Source organism: Lactuca serriola, chromosome 1 (assembly GCF_051521515.1).
Source record: "Lactuca serriola cultivar US96UC23 chromosome 1, Lser_US96UC23_V15, whole genome shotgun sequence".
Taxonomy (NCBI): domain Eukaryota; kingdom Viridiplantae; phylum Streptophyta; class Magnoliopsida; order Asterales; family Asteraceae; genus Lactuca; species Lactuca serriola.
The window spans coordinates 148535232-148552913 of NC_136408.1; the positions used below are offsets into that span (position 1 = coordinate 148535232).

Genomic DNA, 17682 nt, shown 5'->3' on the forward strand with positions numbered 1-17682 from the left:
AGACGGGGCCACCCACCCTGCCACCACCCTCGAAATTAAAACAAGGTTTAATCTTGTCCTCGCTTCAGCTCCTAATTTTTTAAACAAATACCCCTATAAAGATCAGGGTCCGACGGGTTCGAGGTCCCACATGACTTTTTGACATCCCTAATTTCTTTTAATACACTCATAAAACTTTGTGGCCATTAACTTTTAAAAATCGAAAACTCTAGTTTTTATCTTTTTGGTTTATGCAAGATTGCTAAGTTTTTCTTTTATCAATAACATAGAACATGATAATTTTAATTTTTTGTAATTTATAAATTAATAATAATTTTATTGAGAGTAATTTGGGTTTGTATAATTAAATGATAAATCAGGAGCAATTAAATAGCCATTAGTTTTTTCCAAACAAAAATATAACTTTTATTAGACCATCCGAAGTACCATCAACGACTATGTTGTCCGTGTTGTCCACCATGGCACAAAGTATGACCTCGAACACCACTACGTCCCTTCGTGCATCGTTCGACCACTAAGATTTCTTCTACGTTTTTTGACAATACCTTTCACCAAGCAACTTGAGTGTTGGATGCTTGTCAAAGTTTTTTTCACCTACCGCTTGTTGAGCAGATAATGAAAGTGTGTCTTCATTTGACAAAACGCCTAGAGGGAAAGTTTCTTGTGAGTCCATAACGGATGCAACCCCTAGGTTGTGACAATAACTCTGCTTCCACGTGCCCCAACAAGAAGAGGGCTTTGTAGGAGTTCCCACTTACGTTGAGTGGTTTTAGTATTCCACCCATACCAACTATTGACACTATGCTCACGTTTTCGTCCTGGGCTTTTGAAAATATTTAAGTTTTCAAGACCGGCCAAGCGGCCTTTATACTTGTCCTTTCAACATTCACCGTTAAACCCAAATCATTTTTCTGGTCAACAAGATCATGCAATTTGTTGGTGATCTCTTGTAGCTTAGAACTCATCTGCTGACCATACAAAACATTGAGAGGACTGAAATTAGTACAACATTTTGGGAAGAACTTCAATACATTACCAATGTTGGTGCTGGCATGAGCATCGTTATTCAACTTGCGTCGCAGAGCTTTGGTATCCACATCATCGAGTACATCATCTATGTAGTACGCCAAATCTTGGAGATCATTCACCCACAATTGAAAAACTCTATCTGTTATGTGCTTCTGGCTTCCATCAGCAACCACGGCTTGAATCATGGGCAATGTTTAGCTTAGAATCGATCCCTTCAGATCGAGCCAGCTTCATCAAGTCACCGAATACCAGTTTCTCACACATTACGTGATGACAGCGCTAACAACAATTTCAACCATTGGAATTTGAAGAAAGGAAAGATTCATTTTGTTGAGGCCTTCAATTTTAAGATAAGAAACAAAATGGTAGAGTGAGTATGGTGTAAATTAGTGCTGGAACTCACTAATCAGAGCATCGACTGTAGTATACTAGCGTCCAGACTTTGGCATGTTTGACATCTTTGTTTTTTCAAAAGAAAACAAGAAAAAGAAAATGGAGTCAGGTGGGGTCCACCACCAATTTACGGAAATAACATTTATAGGTTGATGTTAGCCCCTTTTCATTCTTATAAAATGAGCACTTTATACCTTTTTTTTATAAATTTATATATATATATATATATATATATATATATATATATATATATATATATATATATATATATATATATATATATATATATATATATATATATATCCTGTGGGATTGAGGGAACAGTAAACTTTTAAGTTTCTGACTTTAGCCACAAACTTTTAGAATAGACAAAATTATAAAAATGGTCTTTATGGTTTGCCAAAAGTCACAAAGTCAGTCCCTGCTAATTTTTTTTTGATGCAAATGGTCCTTGTGGTTTGCAAAACTTGCAAGGATGACCCTTTTTTCTAGCTCCGTTGCTATTCAGTCGTTAGAGACTGAATTCGTAAGGACATTTTTGTCTTTTCAAATATAAATGGACTGAACTCGTGACATTTAGTAAACCACAGGGAGCATTTTTGTAATTTGTCTAAAAAATAATATAAACAAAGAGAGGATTGGAACTTGAGACCTCCTCCTCCTCCCCTAATCACCCTAAAGCTTATGCCACTAAGCTGCAACCAAACTTGTTTTATTACTCCGAAAAGTAAATTATATTACCTAAAATTGCAAAAAAGATAAATAAAAAAATAAATTACAATTTTTTTTACATAAATTCTTTTATTAAAATAAAATGTACTTTTACATATTGTAGAAAAAATGAATTTTCACAATTAGTATATGTTTTTTTATGTATTTATTTTACGTAAAGTAATTTTTTTATGTATTTAAAAAATACATTTCCGTATAATACATTATTTAGAAAACAAAATGTACTTATACGTATTTAAAAAATACATTTTCGTATAATCCATTATTAATAAAACAAATTGTACTTTTATGTATCGTAGAAAATAAATTTTTACAATTAGTTTGTATGTTTTTTTTACGTATTTATTTTACGTAAAATAATTTTTTATGTATTTAAAAAACACATTTTTGTATAATCCATTATTAATAAAACAAAATGTACTTCTATGTATTGTAGAAAAATAAATTTTTACAATTAGTTTGTATGTTTTTTTACGTATTTATTTTACGTAAAATATTTTTTTTAGGGTAAATTACATCAATCGTGCCGAAAAGCACGTTTAGTCCATATTTTCAAAAATTAACATGTACCGTCCCTCGTTTGTTTTAAATGTGCATGCTTCGTCCCTAATATGCGATTTTATTGCGATTTTAGTCCGTGCCATATTTGAAATGACCATAATGCCCTTTATGTATTTCTTTTTTAATTAATTTTATGTTATTGTTATTGTTATTATTATTAATTAAAAATAAAAAGAAAAAAAATATGGTCCTACTTCATCTCCAACCCCACCTCCCCACCCAACCCACCTTCCTGTTCCTGTCTTTCTTCTCTAAAGTTTTCAAAAAAAACCCTACAACCATTCATCCTTAAGCCACTGCCGGTGGATAATCTTCCTGATGAACCCTCTCTGCGTCCATCACCATCTGCGGTGAACCCTCTCTCTGTTTATTGTTTGAAGAACACTTAATCACCGACATTAATGAAAATCAACACCACCACGACCTGATCCACCACAGGGAGACTGCAGCACCACCGGAAACTTACCTTCCTCAGCCTTGTAACTCTTCACACTCGCACACTTCCACAACTGATCGGTCCCTCAAAACCCCTTTGTAAATTTGCTCCTCCCTAACAAATTCGACACAAAAACCTCACGTAATACTTTGGCTGAACGTACATAAGATCTAGGGTTTGGAACTAAGATGGAGGTGGAACTAGGGTTTACAATCGAAGATGAAGGCCGAAAATAGCAGATTTGTTCTTCCTTTTCTGTCGGTGAGGGTGAAGGAAAACACAGTGACGGTGATGCGGAGAAGAAGGGTTTAGTCAGAGTGCAGATGAAGGGTGGTGCTTTAGGCGTCGCCGGAAGTGCAGATGAAATGTGGTGACATATCTAGCTTTCAGTAACACCATCACCACCTCCTCTTAGGATTTCAAACCGATGCATGAAGCCATGGATCTCATTCACTTGTACGCCGCCATCGATCTCCATTGGCTAGGGTTTCGAGATCGATGATGCTAAGACCGATCTCTTTTTTCACTTGTGTTCACATCGATTTTCGACAGGTGTAAAGTTTTCAGATTATGTTTTAGTTGGAGGAGGTATTGGAGGTGATAGATGGTTGTGTCGGAGGAGACGATGGTGATAGGTGGTGGTGCCGAAGGAGATGACGGTGATAGGTGGTGGTGTCGGAGGTGTAGGCGGTGATAGAGGGTGCTGGGTTATTTATGGAGAACCTTGTTGCAGAGATGGGGAAATGGAACGCGAAAGGGGATATTTGATTTATTTTTTTATTTTTAAAATTTAAAACTGATAAATAAATAAAAGAAAATGAAAAAGAAATTACTAAGGGTAAAATAGTCATTTCATGTCAATAGGGACCAAGCATGCAAGAAAAAAGAAACTCAGGGACGGTCCGAGTTAATTTTTGAAAATAGGGACTAAACGTTTTCGTATACGACGTTATTATGTTGTTATAATATTAAAATATACCTTTACCTTATGTTAACATCTTTAATTGGTTTAAAGCAAAACTGCAAGTATTTTTTTTTACATAAAAACATTAAGAACGTAATAATATAACGTAAAAATATGTTTTAGGATTTTTTACATATAAACATTAACGTGATAACATATTATACAAAATCGTATTTTTACGTTACGTTAACGTCTTTAGTTTGTTTTACGTAAAAAAATATATGTCGTTTTGCTTTAATCCTAAAACATATTTTTACATTATGTTATCGCGTTCTTAATGTTTTTACGTAAAAAAAGACTTGTAGTTTTGCTTTAAACCACATAAAGACGTTAACATAACGTAAAAATATCTTTTAAGATTATAACAACATAAAAACTTATTATACAAAAACGTATTTTTCAAATACATAAAAAAAATTATTTTACGTAAAATAAATACGTAAAAAATCATCTAAACTAATTGTAAAAATTTATTTTTTCTATGATACATAAAAATATATTTTGTTTTATTAATAACGTATTATACGAAAACGTATTTTTAAATACATAAAAAATTATTTTACGTAAAATAAATACGTAAAAAAACATATAACTAATTGTAAAAATTTATTTTTTCTACAATATGTAAAAGTACATTTTGTTTTATTAAAAAAAGGTTTTATGTAAAACAAATTGTAATTTTGTTTTTTCTACGATACCTAAAAAGTACATTTTGTTTTCTAGCATTTTTATTATTTTTAGACGAATTATAAAAATGGTCCCTGTGGTTTATCAAATATCACGAATTCAGTCCCTTTATATTTGAAAAGATGAAAATGTCCTTACAAATTCAGTCCCTAACGGCAGAATAGTAACGGAGTTAGTAAAAAGGGTCATCTGTGCAAGTTTTACAAACCCCAATGACCATTTGCATCAAAAACAATTAATAGGGGCTGACTTTGTGACTTTTGGTAAACCATAAGGACCATTTTTGTAATTTTGTCTTTATAATATTTATATTTTTGCCTAAGATCTTATTAGTTTTTGGGTTATGCCACTCTTTCGTAGCTTTTTCCAAAGCTGCCCCTTTTGTTTTTTTCTTTAATACTTGGCCACCAAGATATATATTAAATCCCATGGGATTGAGGGAACAGTAAACTTCTAAGTTTCTGACTTTGGCCACAAACTTTTATAATATTTATATTTTTGCCTAAGGTGTTATTAGTTTTTGGGTTTTGCCACACTTTTGTAGCTTTTTCCAAAACTACCCCTTTTGCTTTTTTCTTTTATACTTGGCCACCAATTTTCCAATTCTGTTAACTTTGGTCACATTTTTTTGTGTTTTATCCATTTTGCCAATTCAAAACTCAATTAATGTCAAAATCTTATTCATCCCATGCAGGAGCATGGGCTTCTCCTAGTTGAACAGTGTGGAATATGTTTTGTCAAGATACATAATAAAAATATCTTTTATCTTTATATTATAATTTCACATAAAAGTTATATTCTAAATAAATATATAATTATACGAAACTCAATTATAAATCTCTAAATATCCATTCATAGTGTGGAAACGTTTATAAAATATAAAATGAAAAAAACATCATTTTGGGTCTTTATGTTTTCTCCATATATCTTAAGTTTAGTCTTTAAGTATTAATTTTTTTTTACAGATGATCAATTATTTTTAAAACTTTTGATGTTTGGTCATCTTTGCTAAGTCTGTGACAACCCGAAATTTATCCTGTCATTTTAACCTTTTCTCCCGTTAATAAAACTCACTTTATTAAATTGTCCGTTAACCTTTTGGATTAGGTTAATTAAATTGGGACTTTTATTATGACTTCATAAGGGTTGGAACAAATTAGAAACACCCTCAATATTCCCTTGAAAAGTTTTAGTTACAATCAAGTCAAATTGCGACAATTTAATTGGGTGCGACCAAAAGCCCCATTTAACGTCAGTATCAGGTAGATTTCCACTGAGCCATAAATTCAACCCCTATATAAGGGATTGAGTGGTCATAATTGAAGCCTTTCCCACTCTTAACACCCTCTCTCTACAAAGCCTATCTTGATCCAAAAACGCCTCTTTCGAGCTCCATAATCGTAAGTAATCTATCATAACTTGTTGTTTAGCTCATTTAACATGCAAATTCGTGTTTAGAACATCCAAAAGTGGCAAAATCTCGTGTTTACGGCCCAAGAACACTCTTGGACCGCAAACACCCATAAGTGGGGTTTTGAAGCCCCAAAACCCTTCTAAATCACCCCATAGGGCTTAGATATGACTTGTGGACTTGCACATATGAGCTAAGAACACCAAAACCTTATCATATGGAGAGTAAACATGAGTTTACGGCCCAAGAACTCTCTTGGACCATAAACCCCTCTTCATGAGCCGTGAACACCTTTTTAGGTGTTAAATTTGCCCTTAAACACCTCTTAAGGCTTGGGTAAATGTCTAGAATCAACCACAAATGAAGTTGAGGCTTTAAACATCAAAGAAACTAAGGATCTAGGAGTTTACGGCCGTAAACCCCCAAGGATTGGTCCATGGGCCGTAAATCTCATGTGGGGAGTGAACATCAATGATATCTACTATGCAACTATTTGTTCTCTCGAACAGCCTTCTAGAACAAATTCAACAATCACTTCTCAACAGTCCACAAGTTCCTGGCACCACAAGCTTGGTCATCTGTCTCTCAAAATTTTTAAGTTTCTTCTAGGTCGTTTTGAGTCATCTTGTAATAAAATCTCACCTGTCATTTCACTGTGCTTCATGTTCTATCAATAAAAGTCACAAATTGCCTTTATACCCAACTCTTTTAAAGCATCTATACCATTACAGTTTGTCTACCGAGATGTGTGGGGACCTGTTCAACTTTCCAATGATAATTATGCTTATTATGTGACATTTGTCGACTTTTATTCAAGATACACTTGGCTGTACCCAATGAAACGAAAGTCTAATGTTTCCATTCTGTTTCCACAATTCCGAAATCTCGCTGAAAAATACTATAATACCCCTCTCGTTTCCCTGTTCACAGACAACGGGGGTGAATTCATTAAATTAGCCTCCTATCTTAACCAACATGGCATATCCCATTTCATCACACCACCACATACTCCTAAGTAAAATGGTATAGCCGAAAGGCACCACCGTCATATAGTGGAAACAAGACTGTCCCTCCTTCATCATGCTAATCTACCTCTCACTTTTTGGAGCCATGCCTTCCAAACCGCTGTCTACCTGATCAACCGACTTCCCACACCCATCTTACACTATCAATCTCCATACGAAAAACAGCACAACACATCACCCTCTTACCACAAACTAAAACCTTTTGGCTGCCTCTGTTACCCATGGTTACGACCCTATTCCTCATCCAAACTCCACCCTAGATCTGCCAAATGCATTTTTCTTGGTTACTCCCCATCAACATCAGCATATAAATGCTATGATCCCACTACTCAAAAGCTATACCACTCTCGCCATGTTGAATTCATTGAGCATCTTTACCCCTATCATACCGAATCCTCTACACCTCCTCCGACAGTAGACTCATTTTGTCCTGTTTTATCCAACATTGATCCAACACCCGGTACACAATCCTCTACCAATTACCCTCTATCAACCAACACCCGTTCTCTTTCAAACGAAGCTTCACAAGCAACTCCACCACTAACCTCTCCTGTCACATCGCTGCAACCACCACCTTCCCCCCTTCGCCATCACCTACACACTCACCTCAACCCTCATCACCAAGAGCAGAGCCTATCTCCTCTCATCCACAATGAAACAGAAAACACAACCCCAAATATTTCAATGAGAACCTCATTAACAATACTACTCTCCACCCCATACCTTCTACTTTTAAAACCACCACTCATAATCAAGCTTTTAAAGATCCAAAGTGGAGAAGTGGCATGGACTCTGAATTCAATGCCCTCCTTCAAAACCACACATGGGATCTTGTTCCTTCATCTTCTCATACACCAATTGACTGCAAATGGGTTTTCCGCATTAAAAAAAATCCTGATGGTTCCATATCCAAATATAAGGCCCGCCTTGTTGCTAAAGGTTTTCTCTAACAATATGGCAGAGACTACTTTGATACCTTCAGCTCTGTCACCAAACCTATCACCATTCGCACCATTCTTTCCATCGCTCTTTCCAACAATTGGCCCTTACGTCAGCTAGACGTCAACAACGCCTTTCTTCAAGGTACACTCCATGAAGAAGTCTTCATGACCCAGCCACCTGGCTACATCCATCCTCAATATCCCAATCTATATAGACTTCGTGTTTATTGTATAAACTTAGTGTTAATTATAGTTTTATTTTCATCAACTAAATCATTTCACCAATTTGTAAACAAGTCTTATTATAAATTTATAATTTTTAGGATAAATTATAAAAAAGTCTCATAGTTTGTTCAGTTTTGTGGATCATTGAGTTTTCTTTTTTTGTTTTTTTTTTTTTTGGCAACAAAATTATTCAAAGTTACAACCATTTTTGAAAACCCAAACACCCTTGGTAGTCAAGTTTTTGTATCCGAGACCCAAAACCAATGCTACTAGCTAGTAGTGGGACCCCACCAACCGAACCACACTTAAACCCGCACCTTAGTCTTTGATGGAAGCGCCGCTAACAGTCATCTATGCATCCAAGCACTGTCAACGAACCAATACATGGTTAGATCCATCACTTATCCCAGATTTGGAAAATGTATTTCGTATTTACTATTTACTATTTACAATCGAATGACCTTCTGCAATCTCTTCATGCATATTCACCAGATTCGCCTCTCTAGAGTGGTGTAGATAGCCCTGCTCCATGTTTCACCTGTAGAAAAATCGGGTGACCAAAAATAAAAGTCATCAGTAAAACTGGATATTGTTCTAATTATTTCATTAACATTCTCTTCCAGTAATCACTAACAAGAGCAAAGAAGTTGGGGAATCTATTTCTAGAAAAGTTTAGAATATATAGTACTTGCATCATCCTTATGGTACTAATTACCAGAAATAAGAAAATGATAATCACAAAAAAAAAAAACACAATTAGTCATTCTATACAAAGTTTGACCTTATTTTTACATTAACAGAAAAAATTCTAATGTAAAATGGACTAATACTAACCTGACAATTGATACAAATTTGTAAGAAAATGTGAAGTCTTATACGAAATACTACAAAGGAATTAAGACAGTGCCAAATTTGTACAAAATTTATCAAAGTCAAGATCTTAATGACAATAGGGTTTGACCTAAAATGTCAAAGTTTGTGGATGGAGTGCAAATTGTGTTGTCTTGTTATGTTTACTAGTTTTTCTTTCAACAATGGACAAGGTTATTGGAAGCTGATATCAATGAAAACAAAAATATGACAATAAAAAAGGAAACACAAAGATTTTGTAACCCAATGCAGGTAAAAAATAACACATATGTAACCTATATAACAGTAAGATACAAGTATTCATTCAGTTCTTCCTCACATGGAAACATAGCAACTTAATGGTAAAAGTTCTGAAAAGCAAATGAAAAACTATTCATTGCTACTGCACTTGCAATTTTTTTTCTTCTTCTTTTAGTATAAGTTTTGATTTTTGGTTAAATATTTAAAATAATCTTCTCAACCAACAAAACAAGCAAGTCTCAAAATTGATATTCCTAATACTTATGTAAAAGATCAATGATGGGTAAGAAGATGACATACATACCTTTTCTACCGCCACACTTTTATTGTCAAATTTGATGGGCCGGATGTTGTCTTAAGATCTGTAATCTTCGGGCATGATATGATATGAAGTCTTTTAAGGCAGGGGAGGCGTGGTATGACCTCTGAAAATGATTCCACATCTTTAAAATCCGTGAGCTGTAGAGAAACGAGAGATGGTGGAAGAAGAAAAGATGATGATGGAGTAGTAGTAGTAGTATTCCCAACATCGTCCGCCACTGCAAATGAAACCACTCCTGAATCGTAGCCATATAACCCTAGTTCACCTAGTGAGGTTGGGAAATTCTGTGGGCCCCACTCTGACATGGGCTTATTTAACATTCCTATCGATAGTTTCCTTAAATTAGGAGGCCACACCCCACAAGGGAAGGAGTCGTCCATACTTGGACATCCATGTATCAACATTTCTTCTAAAGATGTGAGATTTTGAAAATGATCATGAGGAAATGACTTTAGATTCTTGCAATAACGGATATCAAGAAATGTTAGGCGAGACACACAGAGAAAACGGAAATCTTTGACTGGAATGGGAATGGGAATGGGTTTGGGCTGTAACTGTATGTTATCACAATCACTGACTATCGATTCAGTCATACCGGATGGCTGCTCCTGCAATGCTGAGAAGGTCAATGATGTCATTGAATTACAATCCCAGATCACCAACCCCTCAACACTATTTGGACAATTGTAACTCTCCAATGTCTCACAGTTACGAAATTCCACAGATTTAAGTGATTCCATGCTGATCCCAATATTAGCCTCTTTCTCGGCTGATGAAACCAAGTTTTTACAATTCCATACTTGCAACTTCTGTAAACTCACAAGACTCTTGCATGCCTCTGATTCTTGTTCCCCCAGTTCATCACAATTTTTAATATAAAGATGTCCAAGTGCCCTAAGATGCATTACATCTTCTCCATGTAGTTGAGTAAGTCCTTTGACATTTAACATTTTTAATTCAACAAGTGATGAGGACAAACCAACCATGCTTCTTAACACTGCTTCGGAACATTCTAGAATATATAAAACCCGAAGTGAAGGTATCAATCCGATTGACACCTCAGCTAGTTTTGGACAACTGCTTATAGAGATCTCATGAAGACGAGGAAATAATCTAGGAGTTCCATGTCCGTCGCCACTATTAATTGACCATCTCTGCCAACCTTGCATATCTTTAAATTTCAGAACTTCAAGCGATGGAAATCCAATGCCAATAAAAGAACTTACAGGTGCAAGAAACTCAAAACCCACACTCTTCACCTCACTCATGCTTCCAACAACCAATTTCTTAAGAGACCCTATACATCCAAGTGTTGGTAACTGTGTACTTCTACAACCACGTAACGTAAGCTTTGTTAACTGATCAAACGAGGGATCCCTGACCCAACTAGGAAATCTCGTTCCCTTGTTATACAAAATCTTGAGGTTTTTTAACTTAGGAGGAGGCCTTAGTTCTTCTAGTACTTCATATTCAATTCTCTCATCCCGAGAATCATCAAACAAATTATCACTCCATTCCATCTCCAAAACTTCAAGACCCTTCTTTTGATGTAAATTGGCATCCTTTGCATGGATTGGATTTATCACTTTGTCCAGACCAATAATGGAAAGCCTACCATGAAGATCCGATAGTTCCTTAAGATCTGATATTTTGAACCCGTTGGCTTCTTCAATCATGACCTTGGATAGAGTTTGTAGACTCGTCAAGCCACCAATTCCCAAGGGCAACTTGATCACCTTTGGCGTCTTATCTATTCCAAAATGTCGAAGGTTTATCAACTTTGCAAAACTTTTTGGCAAGCTAGATAACTTGTAACAACTCTCAACCAATAAACTCTGTAGATTATAAAGGTCACCCACTTGTTCTGGTAAACTTGTGATTTCAGTAAAAGAAAAATTAAGGTACCGTAGATGCTTGAGACTACCAATGGATTGTGGGATCTTTCTGATTGAAAGAATACCTTGCCATAGGTAATCATCACTCGGAGTCAAGCCCACGACACTTAGCACCCTCAGGAACTGTAGTCCAGGAAGTAATTCGTCAACAATCTTGTCCAATAAGCTACCAATTGTCCAAGGTACTGAGATTAGTAAGAAAGTTCGCAAACGTTTAGCTCTTTGTAATTCCTTGAGCTTTCTAAATGATCCAGATCCTGAACCTATGAGTGAGAAGTGAAGAAACTTATCAAAAGTTTCATTCATGGCAGATACATCAACCTCACCATCCAATCTAAAGGAAAACTCTCCTGCAACACTTGTGGCCAAATCATTTATCAGGTCATGCATTGTATATCCTAACTCGTCATTCGTTGAATGTTGAAAAAAGGACCTTGACATTAGCTCTTCAAAATACTCATGACCTAAACGCTCCAATGACTTGTTTCCTTTTGATTGGGACAAAAATCCTTCTGCCATCCACAATAGGACTAACTTATTCTTGTCAAACACATAGTCTTTGGGAATTAAGGAGCAGTATGCAAACAACTGCTTCAGATGTGGAGGGAGGTGATAGTAGCTTAATCTTAGAGCCGGAAGAATATCACTTCCATCCTCTATATCCCATATCTCACTCTTCAACAACTCCTCCCATTCATCACCATTTTTATTTCCCATCAAGACTCTCCCAAGTGTTTTCAAAGCCAAAGGCAGTCTACCACATTTTTTGACAATACCTTCACCAAGCAACTTAAGTGTTGGATGTTTGTCAAAGTTTTTTTCACCTACCGCATGTTGTGCAAATAATGACAGTGCATCTTCATTTGACAAAACCCCCAGAGGGTAAGCTTCTTCTGAGTACATCACTGATGTGACCTTGTTATTCCTTGTTGTAACAATAACCTTACTTCCAGGTGCCCCTACAAGAAGAGGGCCTTGGAGGAGTTCCCACTTAACGTGGTCTTCATTCCAGACATCATCTAGAACAAGTAGGAACCTCTTCTTTGAAAGTTTTTCTTTGAGGGCCACATGAAGCAGATTGAGATTAGCAAAGTCTTCGTTTTTACCGGTTACTGCTTGGAAGATTGCCTTGCTAATGTTAAATACATCAAACTCTTCAGAAACACAAACCCATGCCATCAGTTCAAAGTGATCCTTCACTTTCTCCTCGTTGTATAAGAGTTTGGCAAGAGTGGTTTTGCCTATCCCACCCATTCCAACTATCGACACTATGCTCACATTCTGGTCACATCCTTCATTTCCCAACAATTTCCCCATCAAGGCCTCTTTATCCCCTTCCCGACCCATGATTTTGGACTCATCAACCAGTGAAGTTTGCTCCAACTGTCTCTCTCTTATATTTGACCTTTCAACATTTACATTCAAACCCAAATCATTTTTATGGTCAACAAGATCACGCAATTTGGCAGTGATCTCATATAGCTTTGAACTCATCTTCCGACCATACATGAAGTTGTGAGGAGTGAAATTAGTACAGCAATTTGGGACGAGCTTCAATACCTTACTACTACTGGAGCTGGCTTGAGCTTCTTGATTCAACTTGCGTCGCAGAGCTTCGGTGGCCAAATCATCGAGTACATCGTCTATGTCGTAAGCCAAGTCCTGGAGATCGTTCACCCACAATTGAAAATTTCTTCCATTTTCTCAGCTGAGAATCGATACCTTCGGATCGAGCCAGCTTCATCAAGTCACCAGAGATTAGCTTCTCGCACAGCACAGTGATGACGGCGCTAACAACGATTTCAGCCATTGGAATTTGAAGAAAGGAAGGATTCGTTTTTTATTGAGGGTTTTGATTTTGAAGGGATGAGAATTTGCAGATAATATAGAGTTTTAGTAGAGGGTATATATATATATATATATATATATATATATATATATATATATATATATATATATATATATATATATATATATATATATATATATATATATATATATATATATATATATATATAAGATTATGAATTAGAGATAATTTGGTCATTGGTCATTTAGAAAACAAATAGTTTTGTTTTTAGATAACGTATCTGTTTGTTTCGAATTTTTATACTTGCTCTTATGAACCGTCTAACATCATGAATATGATTATTGTTTAAATTTGTACCTTGATTAGTAGTTTTATAAGAATCTTTAAGATTTTGCTCAGAGTTATTTATAGATTCTTGGATTTGCTGTATTTTTAAAAGAATATTTCTATTAGGAATACAATTCATCAAGATTTTGTTAGACATAATTAAATGATTTAAGCATGAATTTGATTATTAAAAACGAGTACTATTTTAACAAAAATTTCAAATCTTGTAGAATTAATAATTAGAATAACTCGAAATGAAATTATCATAGAAAAATAAAAACAACACAACGATAAAATATTTTAGATAATACCTTCTTGAATTAGGCTTGAATTACAATCAGTACATACTTCTGGAGAAAGAATTATTTGAAAATCTAAAGACTTTGAACATCTACTAGTAGAAAGAGAGACTCTTGGAGATTTTTTAGACATGAGATGAACATTTTTTAGAGAATGAATTTTTTCCCTCTATCTTCAACTAAAGGATAGTCTCTATTTATAATCATCTTGGAGTCTTCAAAGTCTTGAAATCATGTAGTGATATTTTTCACCGTAAGAACCCATGGCCAATCAATAGAAATAATTACTTGTAAGTGGTTATCCTTGAAAGTGGATGTCATTCATCTTTTGAAACAATTGTCGTTTGTAATCAATGACCATCTTCTTTTGATAAAGCAAGCCATTATAAAGCATCTTCTAAAGTTTTTTGTCTTCATATCATCATTGATTATAGATTTGATAATAATTTTGATAAAAATTGTTTATACATAAATACATGAATACCATCATAGTATACATGCATACGTATTTGAAAAACAAAATTTTGATAATAGAAGAAACGAAAAATCCTACATTTAAAGTATTACATCAAATTTATGGATAATGATTTCTTATTCTTCATAAGGGTCATCAAAAGGGTCTTGAGCGTCTTCAAATAAATCATTCTTTATAGATTTTGGAGAATCGTCAGAAACTGATGGAGTTTGGCGAATTTCTTGAAGTAATTTTTGAAGTTCTTCAGGGGAAGAGGTAGCAACATCTTTAATTCTTGCAATTAAATCCACATCACTTTTGGGAAGACTGTTGATAAAAGTGGCTTCAACTTCTGGTTTTTGAGTATATATTTCTTGATAATGTTTAATTACTGCTTGTTCACTGGCTTGAGAAATCTTCATTTTATCCCACCATTTTGAGCGAAATTGACGATTAAGCCAAGGAGGAGAGGAATCCTTTGCTTCTTGATAATGAAAAGTCCAAGACATTATCCATGGAACTTTAAATATCATGGTGAATTGTAACATGTATTCAAATTCTGGAATTTGTTGAATAAACAATTCTTTAAATTTGAGATATCCAGCGTAAATTTCTTTTGGCAAACAATTTGGAAGAATACCCATATATTTGTACCAATTGACAAACCATCTTGGGTATTCACAATTGAAGTTCAAATCAAAGAAGATAAACCATGAATATGAAAAATTCCGAATAAAGAATGCCTTAGTCCAGGCGTCTTGATAATCATAGTAAGAAAATCTGGGATAAGCAAGATAACTTATAAGAGGTTTTTTAGAGTGAAGGTTTGGAACCCAACTTTCTGGAGAAATGATTTTGATAATATGAGCTTTGCTAAAATCAATGTTTCCCTCTTTAGAATTAGAACGATGAACAAAATTGACTGAACCAGATTCTTGCAGAATAGCTTGATAATATTCTCGGGTTTTATACGAATCAACATAAAAGGTTTTCCCTTGTCCAAAGAGATGATTTGTGAGAACATGAAAACCTTGGTGTAACTTATGGATTTGAAAATCTTCAAGAATTTGAACTCTTAGGAAATTTGGATTAAGAACATAAGGAGTTTTTGTAGAAGGGCTAGGAGTAACAGATTTTTGAGTTTGAGGAGTTATAGGTTTTGCAAAAGGGCTTATTGTGTCGTTTGAAGTAACTTTTGGAGTAACAAGCTTTGACTGAAGGATATTAGAATAAAGTTGTGAATTCTTAGAAGTAGGAGTTAAAGGAGAAAAACGATTTTGATTTTGAAATGGAACTAGCTTTTGAGAGACTGGAACAAGATTTTGAGAGATTGGCTTCTTGTCATCATGTTTGGAAGAGGACGACGAACTCATTTTCCCTGCAAAAATTCTCGAGAAAGAAAGTCAGGAAGCGAATTATTTTCTCCTTTTATAAATTCTATTTCGAAATCAAAGTTACCTAAGAGGGCTTGCCGACGAGCAAAAATTTGCTTGGAAATAATATTTTTTACATCTTTTTCCAAAATAGTTTTTGCAGATTGACAATCTATTCTTAATAAAAAACTTTTCATAAATAAATCATCTTCAAATTTCTTAATACATAAAACAATGCTTAAAATTTCTTTTTTGACAGTTGAATAGTTTTTCTGTGTATCATTCCATGCACCAGAATAATATCGAACCAATTGCTCTTCAGTTGAGTTAACAACTTTTTGTTTTAAAATTCCTCCGAATCCAATATCACTAGCATCGGTTTCAACTATGATTTTGGCATCGGGATGAGGTAAATTTAAACATGGCAAAGTAGGGACCTTTTGTTTTATATATTTAATTATATCTGTATGTTTTTGAGTCCATGGTTCAGGATTGTCTTTTAATCGATTATAAAGTGGTTTACATATGATCCCTAAATCTTTGAAAAAATCATGGATATAATTTAAGCATCCTAAAAATCTTTGAAGTTGCTTTTTATCTTTAATTTCATCAGGAAATTTAGTAGAAAATTGCAAGCTCCTTGTAATAGGTCTAATAGTGTTTTTGACAATATCATGTCCTAAAAAACGAATCTCATTTTTAAATAAATGCATTTTTGCTGCAGAGACAGCTAAACCATTTTGATAAATCAAGTCATGAAATTGATTTAAATGTTTAAAATGTTGATCAATTGATTTTGAAAAAATTAGGACATCGTCAATATAAGCAATAGCAAAACTACTTATAGGAGTTATGATATCATTCATAATATTTTGGAATTCAGAAGGAGCATTTTTTAATCCAAAAGGCATTACATTCCATTCAAAATGCCCAAAGGGAACATTAAAACCAGTTTTGTATTTATCTTCTTCATGAAGTTGTATTTGCCAAAATCCTGATTTCATATCAAACTTTGAAAATATTTTTGAATCATAAAGCTTTTTTAGCAAATTTCGTTTATTAGGAATAAGATAACGAATCCATTCTAAAACTTTGTTTAAAGGTTTATAATTGATAACTAATCTTGGTGATCCTCTTTCTAATTCTGCGGCATTCATGACATAAAATGCTGAACAAGACCATGGTGATTTAGAAGGTCTTATGAGTTTTTTATTTATTAAATCCTGAATTTCATTTTTACAATGACTTTCTAATTCATTATTCATGTGAATGGCTCTAGATTTTGAAGGAATATCCTTTTCATTAAAAATTTTTATATATGGTAGTTTTACAATATGTTGCTTTCTATTCCAAAAGGCATTAGGAATATTAGAACAAACATTTTTTTCAAATTTTAATTTTAAACCTGTTATTTTATTTTGAATATTATTATCATTTAATTGATTAGTTATTCGAACATTATTTATTTCATTAATAAGATATTTGGCTTGTTGCGTTTTATAATTAAGGACATTAATCGTTGAATATAGAGGAGGTTCACAAAACTTAAATATAATTTCCTTTCCAAAGACATTGGTTCTTATACCATCATCATGAACCATAAAAGGATATAGTTTTATAATGAAAGGCGTTCCTAGAATTAAAGGAGAAGAGAGATCTTTTACTAAAATTAGGTGAGTTTTATAACA

General features: G+C 34.1%; 1 protein-coding gene and 1 pseudogene across 2 annotated transcripts; both read right to left on the reverse strand.

The window, feature by feature from the left end:
* Positions 1-836: 836 nt before the first annotated feature.
* Positions 837-1214, reverse strand: LOC145062770 (putative disease resistance RPP13-like protein 1). Its single transcript, XM_079010367.1, has one exon. It carries the CDS (start codon positions 1212-1214, stop codon positions 837-839), a length of 378 nt encoding a protein of 125 aa, XP_078866493.1.
* Positions 1215-8455: 7241 nt separating this feature from the next.
* Positions 8456-13568, reverse strand: LOC145062780 (putative disease resistance RPP13-like protein 1; annotated as a pseudogene). The gene is made up of 3 exons (XR_013687725.1): positions 9819-13568; positions 8866-8942; positions 8456-8770 (listed from the first exon to the last, which is right to left on the reverse strand). The product of XR_013687725.1 is annotated as a putative disease resistance RPP13-like protein 1 (transcript).
* Positions 13569-17682: the final 4114 nt, after the last annotated feature.

Coding starts and splice junctions, on each gene's coding strand:
- LOC145062770 (XM_079010367.1), bottom strand. CDS start 1,214: ATGATTCAAGCCGTGGTTGCTGATGGAAGCCAGAAGCACATAACAGAT.